This window comes from Varanus komodoensis, unplaced genomic scaffold (genome assembly GCF_004798865.1).
Source record: "Varanus komodoensis strain SLA01 unplaced genomic scaffold, ASM479886v1 scaffold104, whole genome shotgun sequence".
NCBI classification, from domain to species: domain Eukaryota; kingdom Metazoa; phylum Chordata; class Lepidosauria; order Squamata; family Varanidae; genus Varanus; species Varanus komodoensis.
In genome coordinates this window covers 1,230,024-1,247,006 of record NW_025335289.1, presented here as the reverse complement: position 1 = coordinate 1,247,006, position 16,983 = coordinate 1,230,024, and the positions used below count along the sequence as shown (strand labels likewise).

At 65.9% G+C, this 16,983-nt stretch overlaps 2 protein-coding genes across 2 annotated transcripts in view; one reads left to right on the top strand and one right to left on the bottom strand.

Moving 5' to 3' along the window:
* Window positions 1-9,470, bottom strand: part of ZNF467 (zinc finger protein 467) — an 11,993-nt gene extending 2,523 nt beyond the window's left edge. The window contains exons 1-5 of the mRNA XM_044419558.1: window positions 9,412-9,470; window positions 3,835-3,946; window positions 3,310-3,426; window positions 1,583-1,702; window positions 6-600 (exon numbers count right to left, since the gene is read on the bottom strand). Coding sequence (XP_044275493.1) covers window positions 6-600; window positions 1,583-1,702; window positions 3,310-3,426; window positions 3,835-3,946; window positions 9,412-9,435 — 968 coding nt within the window. The 5' untranslated portion in view covers window positions 9,436-9,470. The remainder of the gene's footprint in view (window positions 1-5; window positions 601-1,582; window positions 1,703-3,309; window positions 3,427-3,834; window positions 3,947-9,411) is intronic.
* A 1,972-nt stretch (window positions 9,471-11,442) lies between these two features.
* Window positions 11,443-16,983, top strand: part of LOC123017902 (SCO-spondin-like) — an 80,681-nt gene continuing 75,140 nt past the window's right edge. Inside the window, 3 exon segments of the mRNA XM_044419557.1 lie at window positions 11,443-11,466; window positions 13,004-13,077; window positions 14,111-14,198. Of these exon segments, the coding sequence (XP_044275492.1) occupies window positions 11,443-11,466; window positions 13,004-13,077; window positions 14,111-14,198 (186 nt within the window).

The following is a 16,983-nucleotide window of genomic DNA, read 5'->3' as shown; positions in this document are numbered from 1 at the left end:
GGTGCAGGCGCTGGTGCCGCAGCAGGTGCCGGCGGTGGACGAAGCTGCGGGCGCAGAGCGGGCAGGCGTGGGGGCGCTCGCCCGTGTGCGTGAGCTGGTGGCGCACCAGGTGGGTCTTCTTGCGGAAGCTCTTGGCGCAGCGCTCGCAGGGGAAGGGCCGCTCACCCGTGTGCACGCGCTCGTGCGAGCCCAGGTGGATCTTCTGCGAGAAGCGGCGGCCGCAGTGGGCGCAGGCGAAGGGGCGCTCGCCCGTGTGCACGCGGGCGTGCCGCGTCAGGTGCGCCTTCTTGCCGAAGGCTTTGCCGCACTGGGGGCAGGCGAAGGGGCGCGGGCGCGGGGCGTGGGGGGGGCCGGGCAGCTCGCAGCGGGGGCAGCCCAGTGCCTTCTCCTCGCTCAGCAGCTGCCACTGCTGCAGGGCCAGGCCCGACAGCTCCCCCAGGCCGCCCCCGGCCCCCCGGTACTCCTCGCCGGCCGCCAGGCCCTCCGCCTTGCAGGCGCCCCCGACCGGCAGCCCCGAGAGCAGCACCTCGGCGCTCAGCCTGGCCGGCCACTCCGCGTAGTCCTCGGCCTCCACCTTCACGGTCCGGATCAGCCACTCCCCTGGGGACGGAGAGCGGGGTCAGGGTGGCGCCGCAGCAGGGTCGGGTGGGCCGGCAGGGCGGGGGTGCCCCGAAGGGCGCCCAGCAAGGGCTCCTCCACGGGGGGCAGGAAGGACTCCTCCCGCTCTGCCAGGATGCCAGGGGGCTGGGGCATCTGAGACGAGCAGGGCGTGAGGGGCAGGGGGGCAGCCCCACCCTCAAGGCCGCGCCATTTCTGTGGTGTGACCCCCACGGCACCTGCCATGGGGCGGCCTCCTGGCCTCACGGGGATTCCTCGGTGATCTGCAGCCTTCCGACTGCCCGGGGGGTGCTGCAGGCCACAAGAGGGCTGATGGGGGGGCGGGGAGGAGTGGCCTTGGGGGGGGCCCACTCGTGGCCACCCAGCCCCTTCGATGCGCGGGGGGGGCTCCTGACAAGCACCGCAGCCCCCCGAAGCAAAGCTCTCTGTGCCCCACACATGCATCAACGCCCAGTCATGTGGCACGAGAGGCATGCACTTGGCATACGCTCAGAGGCCCTGTGTGCAGGGCTGCCATTTCCCCTGGGCCAGTGTCTGGAAGCGAGTTCAGAGCCGAGCCCCGTTCCAGAAGCAGAGGCTCCGCTGGGCAGGGGCGCTGCGTGATGCTCTCTGCCTGTCCTCGGGCCCTTCTCCTTCGGCGCACCCCGTCAGCCCTTCCCGGGGGAATCGCATCCCGACGCTTCGCTGATGCGTCTTGTGCGGCCCCGGCTCAAATGGGCCTTCCGAGCCCCTAACGCCGAGCAGGCGGGGGCTGCAGAAGGGGCCGGCCGTTTCCCAGCATCGGTGCTGTGCGCAGCCCTTGGCTAGGCTGGACCGCGGGGAGGGGCGGTTGGATCCATCCCGGAGGCGCCGGGCTGGGCAAACGTGGCAGGCCGACGTGGGCCCAGCCCTCGAGACGCAGAGGGTCGCGTGCCGGGGCCCCCCCGATCTGCCTGCCCCACAGGCGGGAGGCCGCGGGCCTTACCTGGGCAGCCTCTCTCGGGGCCCCTGGGGTCTCCGGCCTCTCCCTGCTCCTCCACGGGCTGCCGCGGCAGCGGCGGCTCATTCTTCGCAGTGCCCTCGCTCTCCGGCGGCACGGACCCTGCTGTGGGGAGAAGAGCGCATGGGGGGACGGTAAGATCCGCACGTCCCCCCGACGATCTCAGCCGCGGGGCCCGCCTGCTGCGCCCCCGCCTCTGGCGCCTTGGCCCTCTGCTCCCCTTTCAGAGAGCCGGTGCTTTGCTCCTCAGCTGTTTGGGGGTTTGCTCGGCGGACGCTCGTTGCACGGGTGCAGCCTCCAAGGAAAGGTCTGCCGGATCCGGGCAGGGCCTTCCCCGTGTACGTCGGAACTTCCGCCTCGCTCCATTTTGGCCTCTTCTCCGGAGGTTCCCGTCCCTGCGTCTGGGTCCAGGCCCTCCGGAGCGGAGACGGCCCGTTCCGTCTTCGCAGGCTGAACCAACGTGAGGGAGCAATCCAGATCGCAACATGGGTGAGAAACGTTTTTGCGGTGGACACGGGCGGGTAAGGCCAGCCGGCGCGTGGAGGACGGGGGCTGCCTGCCGTCCTGCGGGCAAATTGTGACTTGCCGGCTTCTTGCAACGGAGGCACTTTTGGTCTCTGGGGCTGGGCTGACAGCTCCAGTGTCCGCCGGCACTGGGAGCGCTGGGGAGGCTGGCCTGGCCCAGGAGCCACAGTTCCCCGCATGGTCACTGGGGGAAAATTACAGCGTACAGGGTGGAAGCGGCACGGAACGGGGAGCCCGGTGTCCCCTGCTGCCTCATCAACAGGTTGTCATTTCGCCACCTGTGTGGGTCACACCTGGGCGTCTTAACCGCATCATGTTTAGCACAAAAGAAAACCTGCTTCGCGCCCCTTGGATTTCACGGCGTCTCTTTAAGAACGGCTAGTCTGATTCGGGTGAGCGCCAGCGGTGCGGTATGCCACCGCTTCTCCTGAACACGTCGGCAGTGCCCAGAGGCCGCCTCGTCTGGGGAGGAGGTCGTTAGCAGGGCACAGTTTGGACTGAAATAGTCTCTGTGCTCTTTTAAATGGCCCACTGTCCGTGTAAACAGGTTCAGCGTGTCTCTGGCAGCCGGAAGATGGGTGCTGGAACATCACAAGAGTAACAGGCTCCTCTCCTATCAGGTGGTGGATTGTGGACCTTCCAAGATGGTCAGTATTTGAATAGGATATACATGTAATGCGATGACGACACCTTCAAACAGATACTCATTTGGGGATGTGGTCCACTTTTGCTGAACCGGATGGCTAGAAAGCTGCAGTTTCACAGGCGCCAACGGGCGTGGACCTCATGCTTCCGTGTACGTACAGACTTTTTAAAAACCCTGCTTTACTAATGAGCCAAGAAGTGAGTTGCACCAGCTGGGGACGGGGTGGAGTGGGCCCCGGGGCCAGGCCACACCGACGGAGCAGGTGGGGAGTGCTGGGTGCCCAGGCCTCTGGCCATGCCCGGGGGGAGCCGGGGTGCTGCTCTCAGCCACGTGGCGAGGCAGAAAGCCCTGCAACGCAGCCCCGGACCTGGCGCCCGGCTCACCGGGACGCCCACAGCCACCGGCGCGCGAGCCAGCCGCGCTGGGGAGCCCCTTTCCTCCCCCCATCGTTCCGCCCCGTCTCGCCTCCAGGTCTGAGCCCACCCCTTCCGCTCCAGCCTGTGGCTTCGGCCACCTGCACGAGGCCTCCAGCCCCTCTGACCTGCGTCGGCGGTGCCGTGGGGCGGATCCCTCGGCTCGGCATCCCCCTGGCCCTTGACGGGCAGCGGCCTGCCCTCTTCGGCCTGCGCAGCGATCCCGGGCCTGGTGACTGGGGACCCTGCGAGACAGAGAGGACACCTGAGGACGGAGGCCACATGTGTGCTCGAGAGGGAACGCCCCTTTCCGGGCACGGGGGCCGTGGCCGCGAGCGCAGCCCCTTGGCAGCCGGGGCAGCACGGCCCGAGATGTCCGGGGGAAACACGCAGCTCCAGCCCAAATCAGGCGCAGCCTTTGGGGTGCTCGCGGCTGCCGCCCCGTCGACATCACCGCAGCCGGCTTGGGAGGGCCCTCCCTGCCTGCAGCTTCCGGCGTTCCCGGCTGCGCCATCCTGCCGAGCGGGAAGCGGCCCAGCTGGGAAGGGCCTGCTGGACGGAAGCGGCCAGCTGAGCGGGGAGCCGCCTGGGCAGCAGCGACCCGGCTGCAGCCCCTTCAGAGGCCGAACGGTCCCGGGGCGGCCCGGTCTTACCCAGAGCGATCGTGGCGCCGTAATTCTCCCGCATGGCGTCCTCCCGCGCCGCCCAGCCTCTCCAGCGCTCCGGGGTGAGCGACAGCACCGCCTCCTCACTCCGCACCGGCACCTGCAACGTCCCACGGCAGCAGCTCTCAGTCGCCTGCGGCTGCCGCCCACCGCCTTGGCACACCTGGCGAGGCAGCCCCAGCCCGGGCACCCCGGAAGGCGCGGCCCCCCAAAGCACCTCGAGGAGCGGACTCGGCCAGGCCCAGCGCAGGTCGAGTGGCACACCGCCCGGGGGGGCTCGGCGGAGCAGGGCCCGCCTGGCCGGCACCTGCCTGGGGGGCTGGCGCGGCTCTCCCCCCCGGGCACAGGGCCTTGGCACGCAAAGCGTTGTCCCCCCGCCCCCCGAGCTGCAGGCCGTGCGGCTGCTTCAGCTCAGCCACGGGCAGCGTTTCTGGCCTGGCACCACACAGCACGGGCCTCCCCGCCCTGCCGACCCCGAGCCCGGGCAGGGCAGCCAACGCCAAGGCCCTTCCGCACGACGCCGGGTGCCCAGAGGTGCCCTTGTGCCAATCCAGGACGCCTTGTCCAGGTCCCCCTTCCCCAACCTGATGCCTTCCAGATGTGTCAACTACAAGCCCCATCATCCATAGCCCCCCCCCGGCTGCACATGCTGTGAATGGTAGTTCTGCACCAGGTGGGGGCAGTGCTGGGGCTGAAACGCTCCAGGGCTCACGCCCACGGGACAAATGGACCCCCCCGCCAATTCACGCCTCCCGCTTGGCACGTGCCTCCAAGTCAGTGGCCGCGCGTCCGACTGGCAAAGCGGGAGGCGCAGAGAGGAGAGGCTGTGCTCCAGGCAGGAGGTTTCGAGGGGTGGGCAGTGGGTGGAACAGTCCCGCGGGCCAACACCTGGCTACCCAGGTGGGGCAGGTGCCCCGGAGACCCTCCGAGCCCAGGACTGCAGCGAGCGTGAGGACGGGACCAAGAGTCGGAGCCCATGAGAGAGTTTTGGGGATCCAGCCCCAGTCGGCCCCCTCCTGATGCTGCCTCCACCGGAAGCCAGAATAAATCTGCTTGTCTCTGAGTCCAGAGGCACCCTGTCCCTCCTCCTCCCCGAAAGGCCTTTGGTGGATTTTTGAAAGCTCTCTCCTTGCTGTGGCCTCGGGATGTCAGCCTAGGGGAAGGCTCGGTCCTGGCCCTGCGTCCGCGGCAAGCAAGCAAGCCATTCGGGTCGCCGCGTGGAGGAAGGGGAGGTGAGGGAGCGCATGACGAGCCAGCCCGGCCCCCCCCCCGCCCCCGCCCCGAAGCACCCGGCGTCCCCCCCCCCGCCCCGCCCCCCCCCCCCCTCCCCGACCCCCACCTCGTCCCCCCCCTGCCCCCGCGGCCCCCCCCCCCCCCCCCCCCCCGCCAGACCTCCTCTCCTCCCCACTTTTCCAGGCCATGTGTCTGGCATTGCCCCCCACCCTCTGCCCTTCCCGTGGCCCCCGCTCTCCCTTCCACGCTGGCCTTGTCTTCTCGCTCTGCCCCACAGCTGGGAGTGGCTCTCTTGCGCTGCCCCCTGGGGCCACCCCCTCAGCAGCACCGTTCCAACCACAGGCACAGCAGCGGCGCCAGGGCTCCTCAGCAGCAGTGTCTGAAAGCACATGGCCCTGAGCACGTGCAAAGTGCCTTTCCCTGCCACGGAGCCACTCCCCACCCTCCCACACAAAAATCTGGGATTCCGGACAAGGGCGTCCAGGCTGGAGCATGGCCACCGATGGTGGAACACCCCTTCCCTGTGGGCCAAGCAGAGGAAGCGCCGCCAGCAAAAGGCCGGGAAGTGCTGCTGGCATGCGCCCTGCAGACGGCACCCCATGGGCGGCCACATCACGGCCCGTCGCAGTTAACGCTAATCACTCGGAGGCATTACATAAGGAACGCCTCCTGCTTCGGGCTCACAGCCCATGGCCCGGTCCCAATCTGTCCGCGGGGATGCGTCAAGCGTGGCGGCTGGGGCAGATTCCCCCACGTCCGGGGATGGGGGCAGCTGCATGCAGAGCGTGCGCCTCAGGAGCAAGGCCCGGGGGGTGGGGGGGGCCAGGGCACTCCGGAGCATCCTTTCTCCAGCCTTTTCTCAAGGACCTTTTCTGGGGAAAGGCGGGGCTCCCCGATCCCCCTGCGCTGGGCTGCCCAGAAGCGGCCACTCGCTCCGGACTCTGCCCAAATCGCCAGGCGCCTGGGAGGACAGGGGGGCATAAAGGAGAGGGACCCATCTTTCCGCCATGCACACTTTGCCCAAGGGCTGCAAGAGGGAGGCCGAAACTGTGTCCCGATTCTTGCCCCGATCAGCCACCAGAGGCGGGGTTCGGAGGTGGCCCACCGGGGCTGGAGCCCCGACGTTCTGAGGGCCCCCCCACCCCACCCCCGGGATGCCCAGGGGCACGTGCCCAAAGTTCAGAGGACTTCGTGGCCCCTGTTGCATCCGAGTGGCCTGGACTAGTTGGGGCCCCGCAACCTCTTGCGAATGACTTGGAAGAGGAAGTGCAGCGAAGGACGATGGGCTCTGCGGATGAGGCAAAGCCGGGCGGGGCAGCCCATCCCCCGAGCGAGACGGAAAGAGGATCCGGGGAGATCCCAGCAGGTTCGGACGCTGGGCTGAAAGCCGTGAACGAAATTCATTTGGGACACGTGCCAAGTTCCGCACCAGGAAAAAGACGCCAGAGGTCTCGTCTCGAGATGGGGCTCCAGGGCCCTGTGGGTGCGGAGGACCATGGAAGAGCCGCAGGTCACAGGCTGAACCTGAGTTAGCTGCGAAGGGGCAAAGGCGCCTTCAGGCCACATGGGTGGAAGCGTCACTTCCGCATCCTCTTTCCCCTTTTCTGGGCCTGCTCAGGCCCATCTGGAGTGCTGTGTCCAGTTCTGGGCACCACGGTTTAAGAAGGATGCAGAGAAGCTGGGAAGGGGTCGGAGGAGGGCAGCCAGGATGATCCGTGGGCTGGAAACGGAGCCCAGGAAGAGAGAGGAAAAGAGCCGGGCGCTCGGCCGCGAGAGGAGGAGACTGAGGGGGTACGGTCACTCTCAGCAGGCACTTGAGCGGCTGCCGCAAAGACGGAGGCCGCGGTCTCTTCTCCGTCCTCCGAGTAACAGGCTCAGGTGACCACAAGCCTGGATCTGGCTGGATACCCAGAGAAACTTCTTGGCTGTGGGCGCAAAATGGCCAATGGCGGGGGGGGGGGTCCCCACACGGGAGGCACTCAAGCAGCCTCTGGCAGCCCTCTGCCGGGGATGCTGGAGCCTGCAGCCCTGCTTTGAGCAGGGGGCTGCCCACGATGGCCCCTTCCAGCTCTCCGGTTCTGTGAGTCCAGGACTAGCTGGCTCATCTCTTCCGCACCCAGAATTGTCCTGCCTGAGACTTTCCCCTGAAAGCCACTGCTCTCTTCTCCACTGCCCATAATTCCCTTTTTACAAAAAGGCGTGTCCCCACAGAGACGTCGGAGCGTGCATAAATTAGCATATGCAAACCAGTCCCCAGGCCCTCCCCTCCGGGTACTTAGCACCACCCAGCCAGCCACCGTCCACGGTCCACAGCAGGCAGGTGAGCCACGGATCCAGGGCCTGCTGGGGGCTCGGCTGCCCCCGCGGCCTTCTGGGGTTCACCGGCACTGAACGCTGCGCTGCCCCTTCAGCTGTTCTCGGAACGGGAATGGATTGGACCAGCACCTTTCTGGTGCGACTTTTCTTATTTTTATGAGACTCAGGGCTGATGTTATATTAAGCAAGATATAACTGTGGATCAGGGCACGGTCCTGCACGTGGGGCACAGGGACAGGACGGGGGGCACGTGGCTGGAGAGCAGCACCCGTGAAAGGGATCGCGGGGTGCCTGTAGGCAGCAGGCGGGACGTGAGCCAGCCGTGTGACGCGCCGGCCAAGAGGACCAACACCACCCTTGGCGGCAGAGCCAGAAGCGGGGCTTCCGCATCCAGGGAGGGGTTGATACTGCTCTCCACAACTCCGGTGCGCCCGCAGCTGGGGTGTCGTGTCCAGTTCTGGGCTCCGCATTATAGGGGAGACACCGCTAGGTGAGAATCGGCCCCGCGCAGGGTCACAAGAGGGGGAGCCGGGTTGGGAGGGGTGATATACGAGGGGAGGTTGAGGGAACGGGGTCTTCTCAGCCGGGAGAAGAAGAGACCCCGAGGTGATCTTGTAGGGTACATGAGGGAGGGCCGGGAGCTGTTCCCCCTGCAGTGGAGGGCAGGATGCATTCCAGTGGGGCAAAACTGAAGGAACCGGGCTTCAGGCTGGATGCCAGGAAGTCCTTCCTGACGGTTAGGACCCCTTATATATGGAATGGGATTCCAAGGCAGGTGGTGGCGGCCCCCTCGGTGCGGGGTTCAAGGACAGGCTGGACATGCACATGGTGGGCCTGTTGTGAGCAGAGCTGGCTGGAGCCGGGGATCAGACTAGATGGCCTGGGAGGTCCCTTCCGACTCACTAAATTTCTATGTTTCTAAATATCACGAATGTTAAAAAATAGGCTGATTCTGTGTCACGCCATCCCCTCCGTCTGCTCCAGCTTGGCTGGAGTTGGAGAAAGGGGGCTGCGAGGCTCCTCGGGGCGCAGCTCAGCACAGCTGTGGGCCTGGGCAAGGCTGGGGGCCGCGCAAATGTCACCATGGAAGTCGCGGCGCAAGAGGCTGCGCCCGCCCCGCCGTGGCCTGCCACGAGCCTCCGCGTCCCAGGACAGTCTACCAGTGCTGCACAAGGGGGGCAGGCCTGCAGGGCCGCAGCTGGCCCGGGGGAAACAGCAGGCTGAAGGAGCTGGCCTGATCCTGCCTCCCTTCTGGGGATGACTGCCGGCCCGAGGCGGATGCCGGGAGAGGGAGGCCCAGTAGGGCAGGGGGGGCTTGCGCGGAGGTCAGCCAGCCCTCTGCCGGTCAGCGGGCTCCGGGCAAGGGCTGCACGGCTCTCCAGCACCCGGAAGCCCCTTCGCACAAGCAGCCTTCCCGGCAGGGGGATTCCCACGGACGGCAGCCACCCCGCGGAGGTGTCCACGCCGCAGGCTTTCGCGGTGCTTCTGCGCCCTGCAGGGCTCTGCTGGGAGCGGGTTCCTACCCCGAGGTTCGTCCTCGTCAAAGAACAAAGGCGCCAGAGTCTCTGGGCATGTACAAAGCGCCTTCCCTTACCACAGGAATGCCCCTGCCCGCGTGTGCAAAGGGGCTGACATGCTCCGGAGGGCAGGAAACCCGAGGCGCTGGCGCTGGCGCTGCCCCTGCAGGAACGAAGCGTTCCCGCCCGGGACCAATCCTGCAGCGCGCCGGAGCCTCCCGCGGGCTCTTCCCTCCGCGAGCGGGAATGCAAGGCCACGATCCGGGCGAACCGGCGCCAGCCGGGAGCACCTCCCGCGGACTCGGGGCCTTTGTTCCGCGCCCCACGCGCGCCGGGAGACGCGCCGCGCCGCGCCGCGCGCCCGCCCGCCCGCCCGCGCCGCATCGGGCCTGCTCCGGGGCTCCCGCCGGGCCCGGCAAACATGCAGACGAGCGCCAACCGCTCGCCCGCCGCATCCCGGCGGCGGCGCGTGTCCAGCCCTCCTGCCGCGGCGGCTTACCTGCGCGGCGGCCCCCACGGCCATCCGAGGGCCCGGACCCTCGTGGGAGCGGATCGGGCCCGCGCCGGCTGCCCAGCTCCGCCCGCCCGGCCTCGGGGGCCCGGCCGGAGACGCGGCCCCGTCGCGGGGCGCGGGGGCGCGGGCGGGCCGGGGCAGGGCGAGGAGGAGGAGGAGGAACGCAGGGGATCGGGGCCGCGCGCCGAGGCGGGTCCCGCGGAGCAGGATCGGGCCCGCCTCCTCGGCAGACAGCGGCCCCCTCTTCCGCGGCCGCCCCCCCGCCCCTCTCCTGCCCGCCGCCGAGCCCCGGGAGGGTTGTGCAAGCTGCCTGGCTCGGCTGCCGTGCGCGCCGCCGGGCTGTTCCCGCACGGCAGCCCCGCTCGGGGAAGGAGCGCGGAACTACACCTCCCAGCAGGCTCCGCGGCGGCCCGGGGTTGGGCGGGGCTCGGGGGCAACGGGGGGCGTTGCGATGCGACTCCCTGGCTTCCGTTGGTTTGCTAGGGCGAAGCCCGTTGCGGACGCGGCGAAACGGCCGCCCCGCCCCCGCAAGCGATCTGTTGAAGCTTAAGGACTAGCGACTTGATGGCAGCGTAAGGCCGCTCCCCCGGGGCAGCCGCCGTGCCGTGCCGTGCCGTGCCGTGCCAAGTGCGCGCAGCCGGGAAGCAGGAGCGCTCGGCTGCGTTTCCTCGCGCAGCCGCGCGCTAGAGGAGCGCGGGGAGCGCCGCCGGCCCCGCTGCGCACGCCCCCGAGCGGCATCCCGAGCGGCAGGCCACGGGGGGCGGGCTCGGGGGCCGCGGGCGCCAGGCGCCCAGTGCTGTGAGCAGCCGACGGTTCCCGCCCCGGGTCGCCCGTGCTCCAGGGCCCCGTGTGCGAGGCGCAGCCGGTGCGGGCGACACCGTCGCTCCGAGGCGTGCCCCACCCGGGGCTGCAAGGGCGCCGTCCATGCGCGCCGGGGCAGAGGACACGCGTGCGGTTCGCCCCACGGCCGCGGTGGCCACGCCGGGAAGTGCAGAACCGTTCTCGGCCCACCTGTCGGGTGGCACCCTGGTCCGAGAGGACCCGCAGCCTCGCCCTGAACCCACCTGGCCCGGTTTGCGCCCGTCGGAATGGGTGCTCCCCCAGCCCTTTCGTGTGCGCGTGAAGAGCTTTTGCAGTCCCAGCTCTCCGGCCATTCAGCTTCCTGAGATGACTCTGGGTTCAAGGGACACGGCTTCCTCCGTGCGCGCATCCACCTCTGCTGACCTCTCTCTCTTTCCAGGCCGGCCGCGGCCAACTCGGGTCCCGGGCACAGGCACAGGAGAGCAAGGCGGGCCGCTTCCGCCACGTCACCGCTTGCTGGCTTGCGCCGGGTGGCCCTCACCGCCACGCCGTCCTGTTGCCCAGGCTGGGAGATCCCTTTGGAGCACTTCACAAGCCATTTCTGTTTAGTACCTGGGAAAAATGCTATCCTTGGCAAATCTGGCTGCTTCACCGCTCGCCCCAACCTTTTAAGAATCTCCGGCCTCGGAGCAGCTCCCCTGGTCTCCACAGCGGCCATTGTTTCGTGCTGGGGATTTGACTCCTATTCCAATCCTTTGCTTTCTTTTCTCCTCTTTGACCAGTTACCAATCCATAAGAGGCCCTCTCCCTGATCCCATGACGGCTGTGTTTACTCAGGAGTCTGTGATGAGCAATGTTTGAAAACCAGATAAACCGTGTCATCTGTATCTCATCCACATATTACTGGCTCTCTGCAAGGACTCTGGCGGTCACCAAATCGATGCAGTGTCTCACTGCACACTCTTATTTCTTAGGCTCCCTTCTGGACGGGTTTTGATAAGAACTTGCTCAATGGAAAGATCTGGCAATTCCAGAAGCTGGCACTTTTGTGCAATTTCTGTAATGAAAGGTGCTTCATTCCATAGATGTTAGATTTCTTTCTCTCGGCCAACATGGCTGATTTTTTATTAAATCCCCAACAGATAAGTGAAGGTGGACTTTCTCTGCCTGCACCTCACCCGGTCAGTGCTACCTGTTGTCAGAAGGGCAGCGAGAATGATCTACGAGGAGCTGTTGCAGGTGGGATTGCTCTGCTTGAGCAAAGGTGCATCGGGGAGACATGCTAAGAGGTGCTTAAAATACTGCACGGTGTGGAGAAGGCTGGGAGGGGGTTCTCCTCCCTCCCCCACAACCCTCCTCGGGCCCCAGGGCATCGTCGTCCCATGAGGCTGCTGGGCGGGAGGTGCAGAGCAGGTCAGAGGAAGGGCTTCTTCCCACAGCGTGTAGTCGAAGGATGGACCTCGCCGCCACGGGAAGCGGTGGCGGGGCAGATTCGTGGGAGAGGCGCTGCCCGTGGCCACCAGCCGCCTGGCCACGCACTGCCGCCCTCACCGGGGGCCCAGGCCTGCGCGCAGCGGGTGCTGAGGACCGGGGCGGGGGGGGGGGCTCTGGCACACGTCCTGCGGGAGGGATCCCGGGGCAGCCGGCCGGCCGCCGCGTGTGCTGAGCGCCTGGGTCTGATCCAGCAGGGCTCTCTCATGTTCTCGTCTTGCGACTCAGGGGCCGAGAGAAACAGCCACGGCGTCAGTGGCGGGACGCGTGTCTGCCTTGGCGTCACTGCTCCACACGCGCTGCATCTTCTGGGGAAGAGAGGAAAAGGAGCGGGCAGGTGGCGTGGCCAGCTCCGTTCTCGTGCTTACCTGGCGGGGGTCCCTGGCATCTGCGAGCCCCAGAAACGGGGCAGCCAAGCGACATTCTGCGTGGCAAGCGAGGCACTCCCGGACATCTGTGGGCTGTCAGCGTGCCGCTTTATCCTCGCGTGCCGCTTTATCCTCCTATTGCTACACCTGAAATCCCGTCTTTTTCCCTCTTGGGCTTCCCCCTCAACAGCCCTGCGGGGTAGGCTAGGCTGAGCGAGAATGATTTGGCTGGAAGGGCCCAGGGAGCCTCAGGGCCAAGAGGGGACTTGAACCCAGGGCCTCCCAGGCCTGCTCCCGGAGCGCCACGCTGGGGCACCTCCTGCAGAGTCCTCCCGGCTGGGGCCTCCTGGGAAGCGGCTGCTTTGCACCTGGCCGTATCCACCATGGCAGCCCCCTGGGAATGGGCACGTCCCCCAGGGCATGCTCACCCCCCCCCCCGGCTCAGGAGCCCACGTTTCCCTTTACAGCGGCGCTGGCTTGTGCTCAGGAAGGAAGCAGGACTGAACCCGGAGCTGGGAAGCCCAGGGACCAGCGGCACCCGCACAGCCGAGCCCAGCCACCCCCGCCAAAGGAGACGACCACACAGCTGTGCTCTGCTGGAGCTGTCACGCGATCCTGGCGTTGTGGGTCGCTGTGGGGAGAGATCCGTGAGCACAGCAAAACAGAAATATCCCCGTATTTACTTGACTCGCCTTCCACAGTGGCACCCTTTTCTGCCTTCAGCTGGGGGACTGGTCCCGCACGCTTCCTGCCCAGGCCAAGTTCCTTCCCCAGAGAAAGGACCTGCGGCCAAGGTCCCCTGCCCGGCAGCCCGTAGTTCCCTCCTCGGGCTTCTGCCCCTTTCAGCGCAGCTGCCGTGCTCAGGATGAGCTGCCCCGATCGAGGGCGCTCACTTCTCCCGTGCCTGTGATTCCCAGCGGGCACTCAGTGTGTGCCCAGTGACTCCAGAGCAGTGCCCGGTTCTGGGTGACCTGCGTCCAAGTCCCACCAGGTAACGGGCGCCTCAGGTAACCCTGGCTCACCTCCCTCCCCGTCTCGCTTCCCCCCACAGAAAATAGGGCGAGGGCCGCCTCACCGCCCTTGCGAAGGCAGCGGAAAGCCTCGCCAAAGCACGGGGAGACGGCGGGAGGGGGGGCGTGTTTGTTCTCTGGCTGCAGAGGCAGCGGAGCGGTGTGAGAGTCCAGAGACGAGATGCTTTGGGGCTGAGCCCCTCATGGAGTGGGGGGAGCACTCTGCTGGGGGCTGGAATTCTTTGGAGAGATGAGCTGGAGACCAGGACCTGGGGATAAGCCAGATCCGTTTGTGGGCCGGGCAGGATGGAGAAGCCAGCGGGGGGGCCGAGCACAAAGGAGAAAGCTTGGTCAGTGTGCGGAACCCCTCGGGGCACATCCTGGTTACGCAGAAGTTTCTCTGCTCCCCCCCCCACGCAGGCAGAGCGTGCCCTCCGCCCCCCCTCCAGGCCCGGCTCAAGATGGAAGTGGGAGGAGGCCGAGGCAGCTGTCCCAACTCCTCGTGCCCTTCTTCCGAACGCACAGCGGGACGGAGGACAGCGAGAGAGAGGAGGGTCCCCAGCATCGTCCCTCTTCCCGCTGAGCCCAAGGGGTGACGGCCACCCCTGCAGGAGCCCCAGGCCCCACCCCGGGCAGCTCCCTGGGAGAGGGGAGGGAAGGACCCCCCCATCCGCTGAAAGCCCAGCCAGCAGCCGCTCGGTCCGGGCTGGGCCACCGCAGGCCCTCCACTGCCTCGGCCGGCAGAGCCCATCATCCCTTCCCTTTGGCTGTGCTGGCTCAGGCTGATGGGAGTTGTAGGCCCAAATGCCTGGAGAACCGGGGCTGCCCACCCGTGTTGGACCGAGGGACTCTTGGCCGGACCCCGCCAGCTTCCCGGGCGGAAATGCCTCATCTGGCGGCCCGCTTTCGAATTCTGCGCACGGGGGGGGGGAGCCGCAGCCCGTGGGGGGCCGGCAGCCCTGCTCCGTTCCCGCACGCCCGATTCGGCTTTGTTTCTCTCCGCCTTGCTTTCAGGCTGCGGAGGGCCTTGAGCGCGTGTGCAGGCCGCTGCAGCGCTCTTGCCAGCGGACCCGAAGGGTTCGGGGCCGACGAGGCGCGGCAAGTACGTATCATGAAACCACAGACCCCCGAGGGAAGGACCCGAAGCCCCTTGGAGGCCGCGCCCCGTTCCTGCAGTGGCCCAGGGGGTGTCCCGGCGAGAAGGCCACCGGGGGGACACGAGCACAGCAGCGCCTGAGGCACGTGGCTTCCGAAACCGCCAGGCCCCGTGGCAAGGACGGGGCAGGAGACGGCGCCCTTCACGCCCCCTGCAGGGCCACGCCACCCACGCCTGGCCTGCCACATGGGCCTCGCGGTCATGGCTGGGTGGGGGCTGGAGCCCGGCTCCCCCCGCCAGCTCCGCCACTCCAGACCAAACGCTCGGGCTCTCTCCACCAGGTGATTGTGATGTGCAATCGGCCACCCCTCCGGGGGCTTCCTTCGCAGCACTGGCAGGACCCCCCAAAAGCAGTCAGGTGCAAGTGGGAAGCCACGAGGAAGGGGGCAGACCGAAGGACCGCAGTGGGGCAGGCGAGGGAGGCTCTGGCAAGAGAGATGTTCGCATGGAGCAAAAGGAGGAAAGGTGTCGTGAGCTGGGTGGGGCGGACCAGAAATCCCCCGCAAGTGGGTCCCTCCAGGTGTGCTGGACTGCAGGGATCTGGACACACCTGGGCCCTCAGGTGGGGACTGCTGCTGGGTGATCTCCCCATACGGAGGCACGAGCCGTGGCTGGCCAGGATCTTTGGAAAAACCCAGCCCTGCTGTCGCCGCCCCCGCACTGCGAAAGCCCCTTCCTGGCCGCAGCCTGGGACTCTCCGGCTGGGGGGAGGCGCAGTCCAGCGGGGCAGAGCGAATCCGCAAAGCCCCTTTGATGTGGGAGGCTGCTCTCCAATCTGCCCCCCCCCCCCCCCCCCCCGAAGCCGGCCCATCCCGCAAGATATAAATGCCCCGGTGCCGAGGAGCCGGCGGCCGTCCCACTCAGCCCTGGACCCCGGCCACCCCGTGCGGAGCAGAGCTGCCACCCGGCGGACCCCACCAGGTGCGCGGGGGTCTGTGGAATGGGAAGGGGGTTCCCCAAAGGGAGGCTGAGCTCTGAGGACGGTTGTGGGGCAGGACTCCACCCTGCTGAAAATGCTTTCACCACAATTTGAGTCCTGCAGAGACGGCTGCTGATGCTTTTAGGGACTTTCCACCATCCCCTGCACAGCATAGCAGTTGGCCTGGCTTTGCTCTTAATACTTTGTAATTTTCTATACTGGGAAATGCTTGGTTTTTAATTGCACTTGCAGCCCTTGCTTTTATGACTGGTCGTAAACCACCCAGAGAGCTTCGGCGGTGGGGAGGTATGGAAATGAAAGGAGTCGCAACAGCATGATGGTGCCAAGGGTTGTTTTCTTTCGTTTGACTCGTGGCTCAATTCGAGGCAGATTTCCCACAGGTGCGGAGGGGCTTTTGGGACAGAGATGGCTGGCCTCTCACAAGCCGGGCTCGCTGCTGGCTGCAGCCCGTTGAAATGCGCTGCCTGTGGCTCTTCCTGCAGCCCAGGTCTTGCCTTGAGCTCTTTCCAGCCACGCACAGCAAACGCTGCAGTGGAGTTTTGCAGAACACGGGCCAAAACGCTTCATTCCAGAGAGCACCAATTCCTCCTCACCACACCGCCCGCCACTTGGGGACTGGAACAAGAATCTCCCTGTAACTTCATAGAATCATAGAAAAGTTGAGCTGAAAGGGGCCGTGAAGGCCATCCAGTCCACCCCCTGCTGTTGCAGGACACCAAGTCACACCATCCCACTCAGGTGGCTGTCCAGTTTCTTTTTGAGTGTCTCCGGTGTGGGAGAGCCCCCACCACTCCAGGCGGCTGGTCCCACTGTCGTCTTGCTCTGACAATGAGGAACCTCTTCCTGATGTCCAACCTGAATCTGGGTTGCCGCAACTTGGTTATTCCATGTCCTGCACTGGTATCAGCGAGATCTTGACCTCCCTCTTTGTGACAGCCTTTGAGGTCCTTCTAGAGGGCTCCCATTTTCCTCCCCCCCACCCCCCCATCTTCTCTTCTCAAGGCTGAACATGCCCCGTTCTCCCAACCCTCCTCGCAGGGAAGTGTTTCCAAATCCTGGATCATTTTTGTCGCCTTCCTGTAGACCCTTTCTAATCTGTCTGCATCTTTTAAAAATCTTGGTGCCCAGAACTGGACACGGTATTCCAGGGGAGGTCTGACTAGTGAGGAGTAGAGGGGAACTGCTACTTCTTGTGATTTGGAGTTTATATTTCTATTAACGCATCCCAAAATAGCATTTGCCCTTCTTGCGGCTGCATCGCATTGTTGGCTCATGTTTAGCCTGTTGTCCACAATGACTCCGAGGTCTTTTTCAGTTCTGTAGGGCCATGTATTCCTCATCATGTATCCATGCATTTGGCTTCTTTCTCCTTGCCTTGCTCGCTTAAGCCGAAAGTCTGTGCGTCCCGCAAGCCCTTTTCTGGGGTGCACCCGATCCCAGCTTAGAGTTCACCAGGATGCACAGAACGAGACAATACCATAATGCTATATTGTGCAAGCAGAAGCAATACCTCTACTGCATCTGTTTTATTGTCTTGTACTAAACATAGTCAGAGCATAGTCCTGCTCAGAGTCTGGGACTCAGAAACATAGAAACAGAGCGAGTCAGAAGGGGTCTCCTGGGCCATCTAGTCTGACCTCCGGCACCAGCCGGCTCTGCTCACGACATGCCCACCATGTGCACGTCCAGCCTATCCTTGCACCGATGGGGCCTCAACGACCTCCCGGGGAAGCCCATTCCACACCCTCGGGGTCCTGACTGTCAGGAAGTGCTTCCTGGCATCTAAATTGA